General features: G+C 31.2%; 3 protein-coding genes across 6 annotated transcripts; all 3 read left to right on the top strand.

Moving 5' to 3' along the window:
- The first annotated feature begins 26 nt into the window (after nucleotides 1-26).
- Nucleotides 27-1,968, top strand: LOC141534690 (uncharacterized). 2 transcript variants are annotated; one of them, XM_074254211.1, is made up of 4 exons: nucleotides 27-507; nucleotides 586-743; nucleotides 822-955; nucleotides 1,260-1,968. In XM_074254211.1, the coding sequence occupies exons 1-4, from the start codon at nucleotides 305-307 to the stop codon at nucleotides 1,890-1,892; spliced, it is 1,128 nt and encodes a 375-aa protein (XP_074110312.1). In that variant the 5' UTR covers nucleotides 27-304; the 3' UTR covers nucleotides 1,893-1,968. The 2 variants fall into 2 exon arrangements, with proteins under 2 accessions (XP_074110312.1, XP_074110311.1); XM_074254210.1 differs by having other exon boundaries at nucleotides 47-507; nucleotides 586-955.
- Nucleotides 1,969-2,439: 471 nt separating this feature from the next.
- Nucleotides 2,440-4,146, top strand: LOC141534702 (uncharacterized). The gene is made up of 3 exons (XM_074254230.1): nucleotides 2,440-2,792; nucleotides 3,253-3,481; nucleotides 3,898-4,146. The coding sequence occupies exons 1-3, from the start codon at nucleotides 2,677-2,679 to the stop codon at nucleotides 4,090-4,092; spliced, it is 540 nt and encodes a 179-aa protein (XP_074110331.1). The 5' UTR covers nucleotides 2,440-2,676; the 3' UTR covers nucleotides 4,093-4,146.
- A 4,750-nt stretch (nucleotides 4,147-8,896) lies between these two features.
- On the top strand, nucleotides 8,897-22,143 carry LOC141534672 (uncharacterized). Of its 3 annotated transcripts, none has more exons than XM_074254180.1 (10): nucleotides 8,897-9,724; nucleotides 15,900-16,068; nucleotides 16,153-16,176; nucleotides 16,244-16,359; nucleotides 16,630-16,867; nucleotides 17,004-20,121; nucleotides 20,189-20,389; nucleotides 20,508-20,657; nucleotides 20,735-21,012; nucleotides 21,231-22,143. In XM_074254180.1, the coding sequence occupies exons 1-10, from the start codon at nucleotides 9,641-9,643 to the stop codon at nucleotides 21,671-21,673; spliced, it is 4,821 nt and encodes a 1,606-aa protein (XP_074110281.1). In that variant the 5' UTR covers nucleotides 8,897-9,640; the 3' UTR covers nucleotides 21,674-22,143. The 3 variants fall into 3 exon arrangements, with proteins under 3 accessions (XP_074110281.1, XP_074110282.1, XP_074110283.1); XM_074254181.1 differs by having other exon boundaries at nucleotides 20,523-20,657; nucleotides 21,231-22,142; XM_074254182.1 differs by lacking the exon at nucleotides 20,735-21,012 and having other exon boundaries at nucleotides 21,231-21,361.
- Nucleotides 22,144-22,211: the final 68 nt, after the last annotated feature.

Below are 22,211 nucleotides of genomic sequence, written 5' to 3'. Positions count from 1 at the left end.
ATTTTTTTTTCAACAGTAAAATTAAATAGTTAATAATTATGTTTTAATTAGTTTTTAAAGATGTCGTGTAGTAAAAACCTATAAATAGCACAAGCCCCGAGTAAAATTAATCTGTCTTTAAAAAATGAATATTATTATTATGATAACGGTTAAAGTTTACCGACAAAATTAGACTGTCTTTGTTTATGATTACGAGTATTTAGCGCATTTAATATTGCACACATAAAACTCGGTACAGTTACGAGCCGCGAGTCTATATAGGGAAGCTAAGTATCCATAAAGGAGTCACAGAATCTCCATTAGGATGGCGAACTTGCTGTTGCTTAGTTTGGCCACCCTGGCATCGGCATACACGTCGGTGATTCCCGAAATCTCCGGATACTCAAGAGTTTCGACGAATGGCGCCAGTAGCGCCAGTGAGCCGCGAAATTTGAACCTCTCACCGGTCTACCATGCCAGAAAGCACCTTAAAGTTTACGATGGAGAAGTTGTCGATTATTCACACAAGTGAGACTAATTATAATTAATAATAATAATAATTTATTTTTTTTTTATTATCATTACTTAATTATTTATTTATGACAGATACTCGACCTTGGACAAGGAGATGGTTGCAAAATTAGACGGCAAAACGCGTAAAAAACAAGCTGAGGACAGATTCGTTCCTTCGGCAGTAAGATTGCAAAGCTCGTCGGGCAGTCCAGGGTCGTCGAGCTCTTTGGCCTCTCAATCATCAGTCTCAGGTTCATCACCCTCTATTTCTTCCGGTGGTTACGCCACGTTACCTCAAAGCTATTCTTCAAACACTTATCACTTTCCAGACGATGATAAAGTGCCGAAAAATAATAATAATAAATTTAAAATAACAAATACCAATGGGAATAATAATGATCACAATAATTTGCCCTCTATTACTGCTGATGGATTCTCTATGGCCGTAGATTCTTATTCAAAGGTAATATAGATCTTATAATTATAATAGAAGACATGCTTGCTGATTCACATATTTATTATTCTGTCGTGGAAGTCTTTTTTTTATTTTTTACATTTTATTGCTGTGAATTCATTAGTTTTTATTTCTTAATTTTGTTTTTTTATTCACAGAATACTTCTTTAGATTTTTTTAATTGAGTCATTTAACTTAAAAATACTTTATTAAATATTGTTATTTAATTATCGTATAAATTAAAAACTTAAAAAATAACAATTTAAATTTAAAATTTTTGAAAATAATTCCGATTATTATTTAAATTTTCCAGATACCACATTCATATGAATTACAACCTGACAAAGTAAAAAACTACCCAAATTATTTGGATAAATTCCCATCGAAACCTAATTATCAACCAGCGCCATCGTACATAGATCCCGACGACCCATACTTACCTAATGATAATGATAATGACAACAACAACGATAACGATAACGATAACGATAACGATAACGATAACGATAACGATAACGATAACGATGATGAAGATCATCGGAGTCACGGGAATTTTCCCGATTTGACATACCCACACGAGTACATTTATGATCACCCGCCAGACGATTATTATTATCATCACCACCACCATTTAACTACTACCAGCACCACCGAGGAGCCGATCAACAATCAACGTCTCAATAAGCGACCGTATTCTTATTATTACATTGGGAAGAAGCTCTGGTACCTCCCATTGTACTTCAGCATCTACTTCATCATTTACATCACCGCACTCGTTCTCAAGAGTGTCACCAGACACAAAATAAACTTCCCCGCAAACCTCGCGGAAGCCGCGCAAGGCGCGAGACATCTTCATTATAATAATAATAATTATACTTCTGATCTTACTCAGAGAGTTCTGGAGTCTATTGAAAAATTTATTTCTAATAATAAAACTAAAAAATAATCAATTGTTTATGAAATTTTTTTTTTTTACCTGTAACTATTTATTGAATAAATTATTTATAGAAAAATTAATACAATTTTGAGAGTTTAATTTTTTTTTCATTGGAATTTAAAAAATGTAAAATAAAATTTTAGCTTAAATAATTATTTATAATTTTTGACAAGTTTAACACGGCAAATTTGTAATTTATTTAATAATATTTAAAACCCGTAATTCAAAGAAGATAATATTTTATGTAAAAAAAAAATACCAAACTCGAACGCAAACGCGGGCCAAAGTTGTTTGACGAGTTGGTAAAAAATGTTTGCTAAAAATCTTAATATGTAGAGACATGTGAGTATCGACACTTGACTTTGAACTCGATAATAATGATGATGATGATAATAATAATAATAATAATAATAATAATAATAATAATGATAGTGGTAATAATAACTGAAAGAAAGATTTCGCAATCCGCAATCTGTAACAATTACTACTGGTTAGCACATTATCATTTGCTTAACGTTAGCCTTAGTTACAGTTACACTAAATCGAGTGGCATTACTTGACAAGTGACCGCACTGTCATTAACCAGTTTGGCTATCGGGTTCAGCCAAAAATCATCATTCCTCCGGCTAACGGACTACCGGCTATTTTTCAACGTGATTCGCGATGTCAGCGAGAGATAAGTCCCGAGCTTTTAATCTAATTAAATAAATGTTGATTTTTCCAACTCTCAATTACCTCGATAATTTATTTTTTATCTTGTTTTGGACACTGAGACATTTTTTGCGGTGATAAAATGAAGATTTGTTTGATGACTATTTTTTTTGTTTATGTTCATTTTGTTCGAGTTAAGACTGATAGTTCAATCATGATCACGCAAAGTACTGATGTAGCTACCACTGAATCTTATAGGTATGTTTTTTTATTTTTTTAAAATATCCTTGTTGAAAAAAAAAAAAAAAAAAAAAAAAAAAAAAATTCTAAATATTTTTTCTGTATTAAGTTGAAATATTGTAAGCCATAAAACTAAACAATTACCAACACAAATTTTGAACGTTATAATTTAGCCCCATTTCACTTATATTTTATTTTATAAAAAACTGTAAAAGGTTCGCATGTACCCAATGTTTTGATCAAATTTTGTCCAAATATAAATATATATTTCAACAACAATTAGCATACAAAGTACGCTTAAATTTCCCGGAAGAAATTTAAAGATTCTCTCACTTATCAGTAAAAGAAGAATTATTGTATGAAAAAAATAAATAATTAGCTGTCAAGTCAAAGTACCAAAAAATTTATCCTTATCGGAAAAATTTATTTTTCAAAGTAATGACTGTAATTGATGGCGATAGAATAATTTATTATTTAGACAATCGCGAGCGTATAGACGTGAAGAAGATCACAATCATAATCATAATCATGATCATGATCATGAAGAGGAGGAGGAGGAGGAGGATAATCAAGCAGATATGGATCAGATGGACGTGGACGGAGATATGGATTCAAAATCTCTAGCAGAGTCGAAAGGGGAGTACTGGGGCGGGTATTACGACTTCCTCATAAACGAAGGGAGCTACAAATTTTGGGCTGTCTTTCAAGTAAGTTTAACTTCTCCGTGCACGATATAATAATATAATATGCTATTTAAACCCTGCAAGGATATATAATAATTCTCTTTATTCTTTCTCCATTTTCGTCATTATTATTTATTTCCATTTAAATATTTAACGACTTGTATGTGTGTATAGTGTGTATGTGTATGCGAGGGACCCGGGGCTGCGGCGAGATTAAAATGCACGACGAGCCTTTAGTTAACTTGGGTCGGACAAAGCAACTGCAACGCACTTGATAATAAACAATAGAGTGTAAATGATTAAGAAAAAAAAAAAATAATAATAATAAAAGTTGAGAAAATGAAGAAAGAAAGAAAGAAAGAAAGAAAGAAAGAAAGAAAGAAAAAGTTCGTTTATGAGTCTAAAATGGCATAACGGACGTTAATGTATTTTGTCGACAGCTTGCCACCGCTGCGCTCCTCATATACAGCGGTTTCGCGGCTCTTTACTACGCCAAGGTTAATCCTTCGACCACCGATGACTACGAGGATTATTTCCTTCGCAGAAGAAAGCGTCATATTAGCGACACGCTTTTTAAACTCGACGACGCCACATTCCAAAGGATTATCGACGCATTGGAACTTAATATTCATTAATTTTAATCGCGCTGTTATATTTCTTATGTAATTTTATTTATTAATAACTTTTGCTAAATTTTAATAAATATTATTAATGTGATTTATTATGTTTGTTAGATAATTAATTTAAAATTTAATTAATCCCATTAATCATTCTCAAGGTTTTTATTAAGCGACAAAGCCGAAAGAAATAAAACAAAGAGAAATTGGTATTTGATACATGATAGTAATAATAAAAGACACGATAAATCTGAAGAATGAAAATATTTATCAACACAGCAGGACTTGCTAAACCGAAAATCCAAACTTGTTATATATACCGATGTGATAAAAAATTTAATTCAGTCAATTATAAGCCTTGAAAAAGATGGACGTCCCTCATAATCCTCCACACTACAATCGCGACCGGGGTTGCAAAAAACCAACCAAATAATTGTGCGTATATAAATTTGATTTATCGTACAGGGTAAGTTTAAATTTAATATGAATAAATTATTGTTGTAAAAAATAATACTGATTGAATCGACGTAAGAATTGCCGATTATTTCTTTTGTATTTTATTATACGTACCGAGTACCTACACACATTATATTTACGTGATCGCGACCGCGAGGTAAAAGAAGTGGCCATTCGAAAAGGGTTATCATCATGCTCAAACTTGGTCTTATATATATATATATATATATATATATATATATATATATATATATATATATATATATATATATATATATATTGTATTATATTGTATTGTATTGTATGTATGTGAGTATACGTATAGGTTCAATCTCTCCAGCTGCTAAATATGCGTCGGATTAAAACGTAATAAAAGTCTTGAAGAAAAAAATGTCGAGCGATAAATCAAGATGAGATGCACAGACCCTGGCGAAAGGATCTTTGCAAACGAACGGTCAAGATTCTCAAACCTTGCAAACTAAAGGACTAAATTTATAAAAATTATGCATATCGTTTGTCCTTTCTTTTTTTATTTTTTATTTCAGGGGGAGATTTCAACCTCTAATAAATAAATTTTTATTTATTACATTTGCAATTGTTTTAAGCTCACAACAATTTATTATATGATAAAAAATAATTTTTTCTCCCATAAAATCTTTTGAATTAAAAATATTTAAAATTTAAAAAGGTGAAACGATTAAATTTGTTAAAATTCTTATTGAAAGAAAAAGTAATATCCCATCTATTTAAATAAAGTCGAATTATTTTCTTATCTCCGGATCCCCGTAATAATTAAATAAAAATAACATTGTTGGGGTAAAAAAAGTTTAAGAGCCATAAAATTCTTAAAAAGATGTAATAGACTTTTTAACGGAGTATTAAAAAAAAAAAAAAAAAAAAAAAAAAAAAAAAAAGGGAATTATTTTCAGTTGATCTCTACTTCTATCTCATTTCTTCCTTTCCTTTTCATTATAACTCTGACATGAATGCTGTCTTTCCCGCAATTCTTCAATGTCCATCGCAATTCCCGTTGGCATTACATCCCATCCCGGCTAAACTTCTTGTCTGTGTGTAACTTACATGACACTACTGATGCATCGCATAAAAGATACTGGTCTCATCCCAAGCCCGAGATCACTTTGATTCTGATCGAGTTTCCGTCTTCCTCAGCACCGTCTATCCACCTCCACCTCCTTTACCCTCACCAAAGGATCACTATCATCCTCATCCTTCCCTCTTTTTAACTATTTTTTTGCTCTCCTTGGGCCTTTACACACATTTAACTAAGTTCTAAGCGTACCGACTTATGGAGTACACTCCACGGAATTCCACATAAAATTCTCCGCTTTTTATCCTCATAAAATTCCCAACCACTTTTGCTCTCGTTTTATATTATTTAAAACCAGTATTACACTCTGCTCATTCGATTTTTCATATTTTCTTCTACACATAGGTTGTTATACATTTTTTTTTTTTTAACACACATTATCATCCTTATCATTCATCTTTATCAAGTCATTTTTTCTTCTTACCTTTCTTTTTTATTGTAAATTATCATTTTAATCACTAAATTTATAGAGATTTATCAATATTTTATTTTTTAAATAAATTCTGATAGATTTTAAGTTATTCTCGTGAATTCTTAAGTGTTACACGATTAAGTTATTGCGATAACTGAATAAACTCTACAGAATACTGAATTTTACGGAAGCCAAATCCCATGACGCCATCGATTCTAAGGTCACAATCTTACGAATACAATATTGAATACTAAAATTGAGAACCGGATGCTTTGCACCATTAAGTTTGATGCTCGATCATAAATATTCAGTCATGTAGTAATTTTTTTTATTCCAAATATAAATTCAATTTATAGCATCAACAATAATATCATTCTATAAATTATACTATTTTAATTATTAATATCTATAGTTCAATAAAAAAATTTACTTTTTTATCAGTAATATAATTAGTACCGATTGGATGAAACATAAAAAAAAATTTTTTTTTTGACTAAACATTATGATGAGTACATCAACACAATAAAATTTTATAATTTTTTTTTTTATCGAGTAGATCCATAGCCGTGAGAAAAATTATATTATGAAGGATATGATTCTGCAGAATAGAACGGAATCCCCGAAAAAAGCCGGCATAGAGATCAATTAAAAGTAAGTGATTGATGATGCAATAATAAACAAAACGAATAGAATAGAATAGAAAATAAAAAAAAAAAAAAAAAAAAAAACGAATAATACACTTAATTTTATTATGATTAGTAACGGATTGAGGGAAGAACAGCAAGGTTTACTTCCCATAAATTCTCAATCACTCCGACCTTTTTTTTAACTCAACGCTATGTATAGATGTAAAAATGTATGTATACCTGAATATACATAGATACAATATAAGCCAAGTGTCTCTTTTACTCGTGATCCTAATTCCCCATTATTACAGTGTTGAATCCAAATTACTATGAAAATTAATCCTTTGAATTATCTCATCGTTATATTATCATGCAGACGAAATAATAACTCGTATAACATAAAAGCTAACGGGCTCATTCTTTTATTCGCTTTATGTCACGTTGTTGTTTTCAATAAATTTTTACGCTGAAAATATTTCTCAGAATTAATACGCGCTATTTATTTTATTAAATTATTGTACTATTGTACTTTATTTTTTTGCTACAAATATTTAATTTTTCTCGACTACTTATTAAAGAAAAAATTACTAAAAAGTACCTATCGTAAATACAAAAAAAAAAAAAAAAAAAATAATTCAATATAATTGAAAAAAAAATTATCACCCAGTATTTTACTAAGTAAAACCTTAAAACCAAAATTTATGAAGTGAAGAGAAGACCTACTTAAATCTAAGTACCTCGTTGTCCTCGTGCAAGTTAAATAGCCCGCGAAGGTCGAAAATTAAATGAAAATCTTGCGATGGAGATGAGAAAAAAAGTATAAAGCCTAATAAATAAAAATAAAAAACGAACTTGAACTAGTAAGTGATATATAGATATAGAAGCTGGGTAAGTTTTTAGATAAATTTTTTAACAACTCTCGGCTGCTGTTACGAGATTTTTGGAGTAACAGAGCGAGTGAGTGAGGTCAAGAAAATGAAGAGTGGATTGGATGGATCGAATTAGCCGCTATATTGTTTGTTGTCTTTATATAACGACCTAAAAACGTTTGGAGGATAGATAGAATATGTGGGTATGGTAGCCCCTGATATAAACACTTGACACTGAGACAAATAAAAGGTGTGTGCCAACTCCCGTCGCGATATAATACCATGCTCTTGGATATAGATGGAACCGAACAGGTTCTCGATGCACCATGCGCCCTTACACCGGCTCGTTTCTAATCTCGATCAACGGCTTTACTTACACTTATAACTCACAACGAATCCCATCCATTTCCGGCTAGCTTCTTACTCTCTATATATTTATATATCTATGGTACCGAGTCGTTTGATACGATGTACCAACTAGAGAAGATATAGATACAGAGGGAAGAAATTATAAATGGAATTCTGTAACCTCACCCATCCACAGGTCATTTACGCCTTTTTTTTTTTTTTTTTTTTTTTTTTTTTTTTCCTACCTTTTATCCTTTCCTGGACATTTTTATTTCAAAGCCTTATTTATACATAACTACTTACTTTTATTCCAACAGAGGATAAATATTTGTTTTCAACACTCCAAACGTGTTATTTTATTGTTACTTTTTTCGAATCACGGTTATTAAGGACTAAAAAATTAACTTGATTGATATAAAGAGAAAAATCTGTAACCAAGATAATCATTCAGGGAAAGTTTGAGTTTAAGTACTCTCTAGAATTAAGTTATCGGTGTAATATTTTTATTAGACAGATAAAATTTTTGAGGTTTTTTTTATATCAGTTGTATAATATTTGATATAGAAATATTAGTTGTTAATTTAAAAGTGTGAAGAAAAAAATTAATATTGTTTCTAATTTCGATTTTAAAAAAATAAAAAACGTTTGGGATTAATTTGTTATTAAAAAAAAAAAAAAAAAAAAAAAAAAAAAATAAAGTAAGTAGATGTTAGAATGGATGCAAGAGATGTTGTTGGTTGAATCATCGTATACCTACAAGATAATACACGTTTACCTAGACCCATACACCGTCGACCAAAGTTAATACTAAAGCTAAAGCTAAAGCCAGCAAGTTAAAGTAGTTGACTCGAATGCAGAGGTAGGAATGGGAAGGTGAGATAGTGTAGAGCAGAGTGTAGCAGGGGAGTTGCCGGTGTACGGCTTTAGTAAAAGAATGAAGATGAAGAATGGCGGTGAAGATCGTCCAGTCGTCAGTCGGTGGTCAACCGTCTTGAAATAAAGACGTTGCGTTATCACACAGCTAGATATATATAACTATAACTATAACTATTCATGCCGATTCCTCAACAACAGACTTCAATAAAAATCATAAAACTATAAATTATTGAAATCGGTAGTTTTAATCAATAACGTTAACACTCGAATTTAATAACAATTTGAACGCGAAAATTTATTTGACATTTCGATGAATATTCTCACGGGGCTAATGACCGCGAGATTGCATTCGATAAATTCATAAACTGGTAGATGAGGAAATAATTACTACCCAATGTTAAATGTCAGATCAATGAACTTACTTACAGATGGATAAGTGAAAATTAATTTATTTAAAGTAACTCTGTATCTTCTGTTGAACTTGAGGACTATTATTATAGTTATCATTATCAATACCGGTCGTGATAATAACTATTTATAAAAATTATTGAGCAAGTTTCGCATGACCTTCGAGTGTGAATCTCCAGTGAATAAATTACAAGTGATGATCAAAATAAAATAAATATTGTTCCATCATCTTTAATAATAAATATTAAATATTATATCTTATATTTCCTACCCGGGCGTTTAAGTCTCTTAATTTTAATTCCAGTCAAGTCTTTGATAAACAATTTTATTTAAGAGTGATAAAACCAGCATGACGCGGTATAAAAATGAACAAATATACTCAAGGATTGAATTACCCTAAGTAAACACAAACTTTTATTAATAATAACAATTGATAAAAACTAAACAAATTATTATTTTTAAAATGGCGTCTATGTGCGGCAGTAGTAAAAGTCACCCGGCTTTGACTACTCCTAATTATTATCATCCTGGTATTTATCCTTATCAGGTAAGTTATTTGTCTATTTTTTTTTTTTTTTTTTAGTAATTTAATATTTTATAACAAATTATTCAAAACTATCTGTTATAACTCCTAAAATGAAATTAATTACTTTATGTAAACTAATTAAACTAAAGTGGGAAAAAAAAAAAAAAATATCCTTGAAAAACTCCAAAGAATGTCAATGGCACGTGTTGCTCCGCAAAAACATCGTAATAAAAAAGTTAGCATGACCTAGAAAAATAAAACTATAAACACAGTAAAAAAAAAAAATAAAAAAAAAAACCTCACTGCTGACGAATTTTCCTTCCCATAAACAATTAAAACAAAAACAGTTAGAACAATGGCTATCAGTTATAACGCAGTACATGCATTTATACAGAAGAACTAGTGCTAGAGTAAAAGGAGTTTAGCCATCATAACTTGGTGCAGATAAACATAATAGAACATACACGGGAACCTCAACCTTGACTCTCCCGTTGGAGAAAGAATTGCATAATGCCTTGAGGTTTTCAAGTTCACGCTTACATTAGCCAACACTTGTACACTTGCAGACTTTTATTTTAATCCTTCCTGTTGTTGTATTAATCGAGTGTACTTTACTTATAAATTTGCATTGTACATTTCCTCATCTAAAATCTTACTTACTTTTTTAAAATAATTAAAATTATAATTTTTATTTATAATAAAAATAAAAATACTTGATCAAGATTCTCAGTTTTGATTGCTCAAGTATGAATACTGAGTAAAGTTACTCTGGTAAAATATAATATGTAATGTGTAATAGTAAGAGTAAAAAGCAACATTGATAAATATATAGGATCCATGTGTGTGAAGAGAAGAGTAGTTTGAACTCGTCTTTCTCAGGCCCTGAAAGTCGACCCGGGAGGAAGATAGAGAATAGAAGGAGTAAAAAAATAAAATAAAATAAGTAAAGGGAGCGTCGTTTTGAACGCCGTTAGCAAGTCAGAGTTGCGGAGTGCGATTATCTTTTATGCTAATCGCACTACCGAGACCGCGAGACCAAAAGAGCTGAAGAAGGAGAATGAGAGTAACTACTGGCATGGTACCGAATTCGAGACTGAGGCGCGGGAAAAAATACCTCACTTGAGAAATTTTAAGTTTTTAACTGCCTGAAGTTGATAAGTCTGAAGCCCCGAGACATTAACCCATTCATCAGAAAATATTCACCTCAAATTAGTATACTTTTAAGTTAAGGGCTTGTTAAATTAAATTTATTTACATTTTAAATTGGCTGTAAGTACCGTAATTTTGTACGCGGAAATGGAAAATAGAGGGCTTCAAGGATGTGTTAAAACTGAGGGTTATTATTAGAAGAGGATTTTTGATAATTGGCAAGAATTTATTTAAAATTTTTTTAATATTCGGTAATTAATAAATAATTTATTAAACTGTTCTGTCAGTGTAAAGTATATTATACTCTTCAAGACAAGAAGAGCCGTGGTATAGATATAAACTGACCTAAGGTCCTAGCGATATTGGCTCAGCTGTGAGCTGTGAGAACGAGGAGACGAACAGTGAGGACCAGGGAGAGAGACCCGGTCTTCGACACTAGGATACAGTTATTCGCTGGCATACTTCGGGTGGAATACCAAACGAGCTCGAGAGTCAAAGAGCGTATAATGAGCGTATGGGGAGAGAGAGAGAGAGAATGAAATGCTCCTTGCTCCTACTAACCGATCATCATGTGAAATGAGAAGAAACACACGTACACCATATTATATATTTATTATTATCGTTATTATCATACGTCACACTTAACCTACTTCAAGTTAACTTTGGATTTTTGCCAATACACCATTTTTACACCTACTTAGTCTTGGTGGAATTCGAATTCACATTCTTTATATAATAGTCTTTTGGGCTCAGCTCTACTATATTATATTATATGTATGTATTACTATATTGTATTATTACAGTTTCTTGGTTATATATTCCTTTAAACCTCGGTAATCGGTTGTTTTAAATCAAATTTACACATTTATATAAACATAACAGGTTACCCACGACTAGTCACTATCAAAAATAATAATATTACCTTCTTTCGGTCAATGACTTTTTCTCTAAATTTTATTACTACTAAAATATTAAATAATCAGGAAAAGGGGAAAATCAAGTATTATATTATTTAATTAGTCTGTATAAATGAAAATTAAAAAAAAAAAATATTTAACCACTAATTATCTAAAGAAAATAAATCTAAAAAATACCCACGATTGAAAAATAATTTAAAATTCAATTAATAAAATACCTTCACACCATTTATTAAAACCTCAACAATGGTGAATTAAATCAACAAATTAACTAATCCCAATTAAAAGCCTAAAAGCGAATATTTTTACACCTCATTCATTATCAGTTATTTATATCATTAAATAATAAACAATTACTTATACAGTATTAGAAAAGAGCACTTAGTGTATAGTTAGTACATAAACATCCAGTTATTTAACCGAAGACAACCGGTGATTACAACATATTACATTGTTTACATAATTAAAATATCTGTTTAGTTGGAAACGTATGATTAGTTTCCATCTTCACTTTGCCAACAGACCATCAAAAGTATTTATTATTTATTATTATTATTATTATTATTACTATGATTTACGAAGACTTTAACAAATCATTCAAGTATATTAGACCAGAACTATTTTCTCATCTCAGCAAAACTTTATTAACTTTATGAGTCAAGTACAAGTATTACAAGGTGTACTGGAAACAGATCACACCTAGTTCCAACTGAGCTCTATTTTTCAGTTTATTTTGTTCTGTTAATTTATTATAAATTATATATGTAATTTTTTTTAAAAAAAATTAAAGCTTTCTTTAATCCGATTTCGTAACAAGGTTAACAATGAGAAATATAAAAAGTCATCAAATATATAGAATAAATTCCCGTCTACATCATACCCGACTGAGCTTCAATTAAAGTCATTTTTAAAACTGTTTTCCATTAAATAGAGTTCAGTGAGTCTGGTGCAATCAAAATATATCGCACGCGAATGTGGTAAAATGTTTAATAAAAAAAACGGCAATCACAAGGATTTTTTCGAGCTTAATTACCCAAGTGACCTAAGAAGAAGAAGAAGAAGAAGAAGAAGAAGAAGAAGAAGATGATGATGATGATGATGATGATGATGATGCCGTGATCGATTGGACCTATATTATCCTTTAGATTATGACCCGAAGCGGTTATAGTTTACAATGATCAACAGTTAGGTTCATTGGCCTAATATTCTGTTGGTATGATTGGTTTAATTATTAATATTTGAATTATATAATTATAAATTGTTGTATGAGAGGCTATTACTTAATATAAAATTATTTATTTTTAAAATCAACGATTCGCATTGTTACGATTATGTTACCCTGAGAATTTTTTAATTTCAAATTTAATTCTTGATATTATTTTAAAAGTAATAACTTTAATAGTTAATTCCACTGCAAAGTCAGTGGAAAAAAAAATAAATTACAAAGAGATGTAATGAGAATGAGTAAAAAAGATATATTGAAAATAATAAAAATAATTATTTTTACTTTGGCCGAAAGCAATAAATTCTATAAATAATAAATAAATAATTTATTTATTTAAAGATAAGTGTAGGGCTGATCAGAGGATCATGACCTAGACGTAAAGTGTACGTCCTTCAACGAGTTGGAAGATGCGACGAGTGCAAAGATCCTTCAAGGTCGCTCTCGATATATATATATATATATATATATATATATATATATATATATATATATATATATATATATATATATTAATGTCCTTGTCTCGCTAATGAAGCCTTAGACTCGGTCTCTAGACGGTTATTTACCCTCTTTACATTACATCTTCACTCGATCTTACACTTAACTTATAAATATATAAATATATATTCCGTCTGCTCTCTGTTAGACTTTTATTTTCCCTTATTTGTATTTATATTTACCTACCTCATGCATTAAACATAAGGATAACGATAACTATTTGAGGTGTCTGGATAATCTCAAATTGAAATTATTGGACGCTTTGTGTCGATGCTTCCGTTTATTTGTAAATTTATAAATAATGGGAATCGTGAATTAAATGATCCTCGCCAGTTATATTATGAAATAATTCAAGTAACAGCGATAGTTAAATAAATTCTTGCAAGTGCAGTAGCCGATTCTAAACATGATCATGCACGAATACGATACACCGGAAATCACTGAGTCACGCCGCTGAATTCATTTGCATCTACGTCCCTTTTTAACGTTTTATTTATTATTCATTATTTTGTTGTTTTAATTATTATAAATACCTCCAGTAATATTCACCATTTTTTTCCCCGGTTCAAGTTTTATAGAAATAAAATTAATTTTACGGCAAAATAACAGATTTTTACCAAAATTAAAATTTTTATATGCAATTTATCGTCAGCAAATAAATTTACTTTGATTGAAACCAAAGATAAATTAACAAATCACAATAATTACCCGAGACAATTAAGGAAAAAAAAAAAAAAAAGTACAAATCTAAATTAAAGCCCAGACTAAATATAGAGAGGGTGTCACTTCCGCAAGTTATTATTTAGTAATTTAGTAAGGGCTAATGATGTTTTATGAGTCGCCATGTAGCTGTTACCACGCTCTGTGATCCGAATATTTTGTCATGCTTGGTATCACAGTGTAAGTGAGCTGTTGAGTACCGAGAAGATGCATCAATCTTTAATTCAACAATGCGCTTTTATTTTTACTCGGCAAACCCTCTAAGCTTTGTTTTCATTCTCCTATTTATTTTTTTATTATTTATTACGTCAATGTTATTTTTCTAAGAGCCGATGAATATTTAAGGACGACCATCGCGATCTAGATTATAGCCATTGACCTAGATAAATGTATGCATAATATATGATAAGACACGTCATTTAATTGCTTCCCACAATAGGATCGCTAATCTGACTAAGCACCGATCAGGGTTCTAATATATCATAATATAATCGGTAGTTTTTTTTTTTTTTTTTTTTTTATCTTGTCCTTCATCTATTCATCAGTAAATTCTTTTATTAAAGTTATTTTTTATTAAATGAGTTTCTGCTTCAATATTTAATTTTTATTGTTTCTGTTTTACTACGCCAAAGTAAAAAAGTAAAAAATAATTGCGATCAGCTTGAAGGGATTCTGTTGAGTCGGAGTAATCGTTCTCGAGCAGCCACTATTTTATACTCTACCAGCATCACTCTTTATTTAATACGAGGCTTTTCTTTATTTACCGACATTCCTGATGTTAATGGACGGTAAGATTTTTAGATAAAAAACTCGGGGTAAAATTTTTTCAGATAAACTCAGATCAAATAGGACTTTTTTTTTTTTTTCCCCCATTTATTTTATTTTATATTTCAAAATGCTACAGGTGTTTTGTGATTAATTTTTATCTTTTAAAAATTTATCATGAAAAACTGTCTAGTTTTTTAAATTAAATGTATAACAATTAGTGAATAAAAAACAAACATCCTTAAATGTGTTGATTTGAATTAAAAAGCAGATGTGAATGAAAATACTTAAGCGATACTGAGAGCTAATAGTATTTATGCTCAATATTAATGCTTCTTCCTTATATTTATAGTATAATAATATTTAATATAGATTAATTAAGAGCACTTGTAGTTTGTAATTATTATAATTTTATATATTATGAAAATGATTTTATTATTATTATTATTATTATTATTATTATTATTATTATTATTATTATTATGATTATGATTATTATCATTGATGGTAGTTGTTGCGGGGTTGTTTGTATCTATAATATACTATTAAAAGTGATTGTCGTGATTGTTCTGCCGCGAGTTATAAAAATTCTAAACACATTGCCGATGACCATGATGACGTTCATAACGGCACAGACCATTTGTGTTCTGCACGATGAATGTCCTTACAAAATACCGTTACGGACAATATCGTAAATTTAATATAATTTTTTAATATTAATAAATGATAATAAAACAAATTCGCTACATCATACTCGGAATTGTCTGGATATTTAAACTAGTTACAACAAAGTACTTTATGTACTCTTTCATGTAGGACTTGGCAACTATTTTCGTAAAAGTTAACTTGAATGAATTATTAAAATTTTAAAATTAAGATTAAAATATTGTCTCAAAAAACAATGTATTATTTTTTTTTTCAGAACGATTATTATTTACCACCGAGATCAGCATGGTCACGTGTACCTCCACATCCTTCAAAAACACACGGGAACGCCAGATGGAAAGTTGGCAGCGCCGTGCTCATAATAGCAGCATTATTAGTAATAATTGTAGTAGTAGCTATTGCCGGGCTGGCTTTATGGATGGGAGGTAAGTTTAAAACCAAAAATAATTATTAAACATAATAATAATATTTTTATTACTAATGAAAAAAAAAAAAATTTTTTTTTTCAGCCATGAGATCCGACTCGACCAATGGTAAGTATTTCCAAAAACTGTTTTTCTAAACATAAAAAAAATTAACAAACAAAAAAATCTTTTACAGGGGTAATCGTGTTCTCCTGCAGTATACGGATTAACAAAGGAGAAAAGTATAATCCGATGCTAAAACTAAATACGAGCATGGTATTCCGCGAGAAGGAACGCAAATACAAAAACATAGTGAGTCAAATTGTATTTGCTTTGGTATCTTAGTTATTTAGTATTAGTTCTTAGTCATCAGTCTCTTGTATGGTCTTAGCGCAGTAATATTTCGCATGACATACCGGCAAAAACAATAATTCAAAGCACCGATAAAATAAATATAAATACATATAAGTATGTTGCTATATTATTTTACCGTAAAAAATATCTAAGATAATAAATAAAGCAACACAATTTATTTATATTTTATATTTATAAATAAATAAAAAATTCTTTTGTCGTTTATAGTTTGACGCCCTCTTCAAAAGAAGTGTCCTTGGACCCTCGTTCAAGCAAGCTATCATAGACAGATTTGAAAATGGCACGCTCAAGGTCTTTTTCAGGTTGTACCTGGACAGAAGAAAGATTCCCCGTAGCATAACTAACGTCGAAGAAACTGTACAGGATATAATTGCTCAAGAAACCTACTCATCTTCATCACTCTTCAATGATATAGAACTAGATCTCACCAACATTATCGTCCGCAGTAATTAAAATTAATTAAAATTATAATCAATTAAATATAATATTAAATCAAATTAACTACTAAAATAAAATAAAAAACATTAACACATGTCAATTAAATTAACCTTCCTTATTTATTTAATTATGTCCTTTTCCAGGACTTACCGATGTTTCTCCGAGGACGCAAAAACCCCTGGTGTCCCAGCGCAACGTGATGATAACTAAAAATGGACTTCTCCGTCCCTCCAGAAATAACACACTCCTGATCAACACTAAATCGAAATCAAATCTAAATTCAAAACCCATCAGAATGGAACCCAGCGAGGCTGACATTGACTTTGCAAATATTCCGACCATCCAAGGAACCTACCAGGCGACCAAAATCAATCCCGTGACCACCAAAACCACCACCGAGATTAGTTCTCAACTTCAAAAAACTGAGACCAAAATCGAATCAGGAGTCATCGAAATAAAAAAGGAAGCAAAGATTGGAAAAGAAACAACAACTGAAGAAATTACTAGTTCAGTTAATTCGAAAAAAGAAAATACTACTACCACTACTACTACTACTACAAAAAAACCTTTCAACAATTTTCCACAGCCAGATTTTGAAGAATCTCCTTGGCGTCCAATTATACCCAGTTACAGTCAAGAGTCAAAACTGAATGATTCTGGGGCGAAAAATGAAAGTTCCATTGAAATAGAAAAGATCTCTTTGACGACTCCACCCCCAGCAATCAAATTCAACCTTCCTACGGTAGCTTTGTCACCTGTTGACATGCAGGACACGGATTTCCCCCACGACAGAATAGTCCCGGAAGAAATATTGAATTTCAGGCCCAATGGAAAATTCAAAAATAAAATTCCAGGGGTAGAAGAGCTCGAAAAACCGGAGATTGAAGTATCTGGCCAACTTCCTCCAGAAACTTTTAATTTGCATTTGGGAACTTCTTCTGGGACTCAGAACTTTAAGCCAGTAAGTTCAAAGCATCCGATTATAGAAACTGAGGAGCCGATTTTGCTGACTCCTGAATTTCCTGAAATTTCCGGGGTTGGAATAGCCGAGCCAGTTTCAGAATTGGACTTGGAGCTGGATCTAGAGTCAAGGAATAAATTTTTGGATATTGCGGCTCTGCCGGAGATGATTTATGAGAAAGACGAAAAGCAGCCGATTTATACGAGCTACAAAACACCTAATTTGAATGGAGAAAGTAATCCTAGTCTGGTGGAGCATTCGGGAACCTTGAAACCTTTTAGGCACACCATTCCTGTAGATAAAATTAATTTAAATCCAGAAAAATTTCAAATTAAACAAAACGAAAGTGAAAAGATAATTAATCAAAGTAATTATAATGGAAAATATGAAGATTTTAGTTCTACTGAAGTTTATCTTCCCGTCACATCAGGTTCGACGGGCCGGATTGATAATGATAAAGTTATTATTTTGAGCACTACTGAGATTGATGCTGAATTGCTGCACACTAATTTTGATATTGAAAAATTGGATCTTCAGCAAGTTACTGTGGCTTCGGAAATTTTGGAAACAACGGAGGATCAAACTCAAGCTCCGGGACCGGGACTGTTTATTTGGACGTGGAATAACGAAACTAAACCTGAAATTGAGCAGAAAAAGATTTACAATGAAACTTTAAAGGCAAACATTGTGAGAGATGAAAATCGAGATGCCAATTCGCGCATACCAAATGTTACGGAAAGCCAAAAGTCACTGACAGATCAAGGTAGTATTAAAAGTAGTGAATTGTTGGAGAAGTTATTCAGTACTACAGATCTCGAGAGCAAGCCGTCGAATATAGAAGAGCATCGACCGATACAGAGTATTGTACAAGTCGTTACGTCAATTACCACCAAAGTTTCTACCAAAGTTAGGACTAACAATGTGGTTTTGAGCTTTGATGTTACCAATTCTACTTCACCGCCAATAAATTATAATTATCAAGAAGAAATAGAAGAAAATAGAAAAAATTTTGAAATAGCGAATTCGGAAAATCGATCGTTTAGTGATAAAATTAGTCCTAGTGATTTGGAAACATTTGATTTGAAGACTCTGCAGGCTTTTGATCGGAAAATTTCGACCCAGGAAAAGGAGACAATTTTAGAGAAATTGAGAAAATTGGCTGAGATTAGAACGGATTTAGATTCTATGAAAGGAAACAAGGAAACAAGTACGAGGGTGACAATGTTTCCGGAAATTGATAAAAATCATAAGAATTTAATAAATGTTGAGGAGCTAAAGAAATTTGCGGATGTTGCGATGGGTAATAAAACGATTGCGGGAAATTTCAGCAGTGATATTACATTAAGTAGGGACGGGATTGAAGTTTATAAAAAAATTCTTAATAAAATTATCAAGGATAAAGAAGAAATTGCAGAAGAAAATTCTGAAAGCTGCAAAGGATTTAAATGCCCGGATGGAAAGTGTCTTCCCGCTGCAGGAAGGTGTAACATGTTGGGAGAGTGCGCAAATTCTGAGGACGAAGCAAATTGTACGTGTGCTGACTTTCTGAGGTCGCAATTGCTGGATCAAAAAATTTGTGACGGAGTTCCAGATTGTTGGGACTATTCTGATGAATCCCAGTGTGATTGGTGCTCTGTTGGCCAGTTTGTTTGTGGGAATTCAAGGTTTTGCATTGATGTTGTCAAAGTTTGTGATGGATATAAAGATTGTCCTGGAGGTGAAGATGAAAAAAAATGCGCGGCTTTAATTGATGATGATAATTTTGGGGAGAATAAAAGTAGCTTAAGGAAAACTTTAAGTTGGGGAGAAAAAAAGGAGAAAATTCTAACTTCAATTTCCCAACTAGAAGATCAAGAAGCTGTAGAAACAATTGCTACGACATTTAGAATAGAAACTTTGAAGGATGATATTCAACAGAGTATTTTAAACACAGGAAAGTTTGGTAATTTTGACGGAAGGCAAACGAGAGTGGGTGAGAGTACAAAAGTTTTTGGTAGAGAAATAGCTGTTGATACTAAAACTAAAAATATAATTGATAATGATCAAAAAGGATTTAATACAAAAGTTAGTATTCCAGTGAATAAAAAACCAGATAGTTTTAATAATGATTACAGTTATATTAAAAACAATTTGGGGACGGAGATAAATAGTTACAGCGATAGAGGATATTTGAGCGTAAGGAAAAATGGAAAATGGGGAAAATTGTGTTTAAATAGCACGGATGGTTTGTTGGATGATAAGAGAACTATTTGGACTATCGAAGACCTTGGACGGGCTGTTTGCAAGGCTATTACTTATCAGTAAGTTTTCATTTGTACTTTCTTAAATTAAAAGTTTCTCTCGTTTACAAAGATAAATTATTTTCAGAGACTACGAAAAAGTTGAAAAAGTAATAGAGGAACGAAAAGGACGAAACGAAATCTACTACAGTTTATTTTTCAATGACAAATTACCGGATAAAACAAGTCTGACATTTAAAACATCAGATTGCCCGAGCGGAGAAGTCCTTAAGGTAAAATGCAAGAGTTTGGAGTGCGGAATAAGAACGCAAACGACTTCACAGGCTAGGTAATTTTTTATAAATGCTAAATAATTGTTCTCGATGTCGAGTGCGATAAGAAATCCAAATACAAGGTTCTTGGTATGCTAATAAATAGGAAGTAATAAATAAATAAATTAGACGGAGTTTTCGACATTCCAGAATCGTCGGAGGGGGCAGTTCCGAAGCAGGAAGCTGGCCTTGGCAAGTTGCACTCTACAAAGAAGGTGATTATCAATGTGGAGGCGCTTTAATTAGTGACAAATGGGTTCTATCAGCCGCCCATTGTTTTTACAAGTAAGTATTTCGATAGTTTTTTTTTTTTTTTTTTTTTTTATTTTTTATTTATTGGGTGATTGATGGGCGGCTTACAGCGCTCAGAACGAGTACTGGGTAGCGAGAATAGGAGCTACTCGCCGAGGAAATTTTCCAAGCCCGCACGAGCAAATACTGACGCTTGATTTTATAAATTTACATCCAGAATATATCGACAGTGGATTTATAAACGACGTCGCACTTTTGCGTCTTGAAAGACCCGTAATTTTTAGCGATTACGTACGTCCCGTTTGTTTGCCAGACAGCGAACCTAAAAGTGGGACCACATGTACAGTAACCGGATGGGGACAATTATTTGAAATTGGCCGTATATTCCGTAAGTTTAATTACCAATTAAAATAAAATAATTAAGGGAAAAAAAAAAAAAAAAAAAAAAAAAAAAAAAAAACGAAACGAAACTCAGCACCCGAGAATATTACGTTTTCTTATTATTCGTGCAAAATTTTATAAATTTATTTTATTCATTTGATTCTCCTGCTTCTTATTATTTGTTTGGTGAGTATTATATTATTAATTATTAATTATTTTTTTCAGCTGATACACTTCAAGAAGTTGAGCTGCCTCTGATATCAACGGAAGAATGCAGAAGAAAAACATTATTCTTACCGCTGTATCGTATAACATCAGGAATGCTCTGCGCGGGATTAAAAGACGGGGGAAGAGACGCCTGCATGGGAGACAGTGGTGGTCCACTTGTTTGTCGCGATAAAACAAATGATAAATACACGTTACACGGTATTACATCGAATGGTTACGGATGTGCGAGACCAGGGAGACCCGGTGTTTACACAAAAACGATTCATTATTTACCGTGGATCGAGAGGTCAATGAAACAGAAGGATGTGAGGCCGTTGATACCCACCTGCAAAGGACACAGGTGTCCTTTGGGCGAGTGTCTTCCGCGGTCACGTGTCTGCAATGGGTTCCTCGAGTGCTCAGACGGTAGCGACGAGCGCGACTGTCCTTCTAGTTCATGATTTAACAACAACGTCTACTTAACTTATTAAATTAATTCCTTTTAATTAAACATAAACATTTATTTTATTTAAATAAAATAGATAATCAATTTTAAAATTAATGCAAATGTTAATTGCTCATGCCACCACCTGTTAAGTGTATAAATGTCCAAGTCGATTTATTGATTGTTCTAATTACTGATTGACGTGATAAATCGATCAATTGTGCAATAAATTTATTAATTTATCGTTTTTTAATAAGACTGGTTTTATAATATTAAAAATAATAATAATAATAATAATAATAATAATAATAATGAATGTAATTTTAATTTCAATTAATACTAAAAGTATACGTGTTTAATTGATTATTGAGTAATTAACAATGATTAGTATATTAATTTTTTTGTAATTAATTTTGATTAAAAATATTCAATGTAATTATAACGAAAGTGTGATAATATTTAAAATAAAAAAAAAAAAAAAAAAATTATTAACAGAAAAAATGATTATATGTTTAAAATTTAAATTTATTGAAAGTTTTTTTTTTTTTTTTTAA

The sequence above is a fragment of the Cotesia typhae genome, unplaced genomic scaffold (assembly GCF_013202065.1).
Source record: "Cotesia typhae breed Kobodo isofemale line unplaced genomic scaffold, CoteBio_Ctyphae scaffold_13, whole genome shotgun sequence".
Lineage (NCBI taxonomy): Eukaryota > Metazoa > Arthropoda > Insecta > Hymenoptera > Braconidae > Cotesia > Cotesia typhae.
The sequence above is the reverse complement of the archived record's forward strand: the minus strand, read 5'-3'. Positions and strand labels throughout refer to the sequence as shown.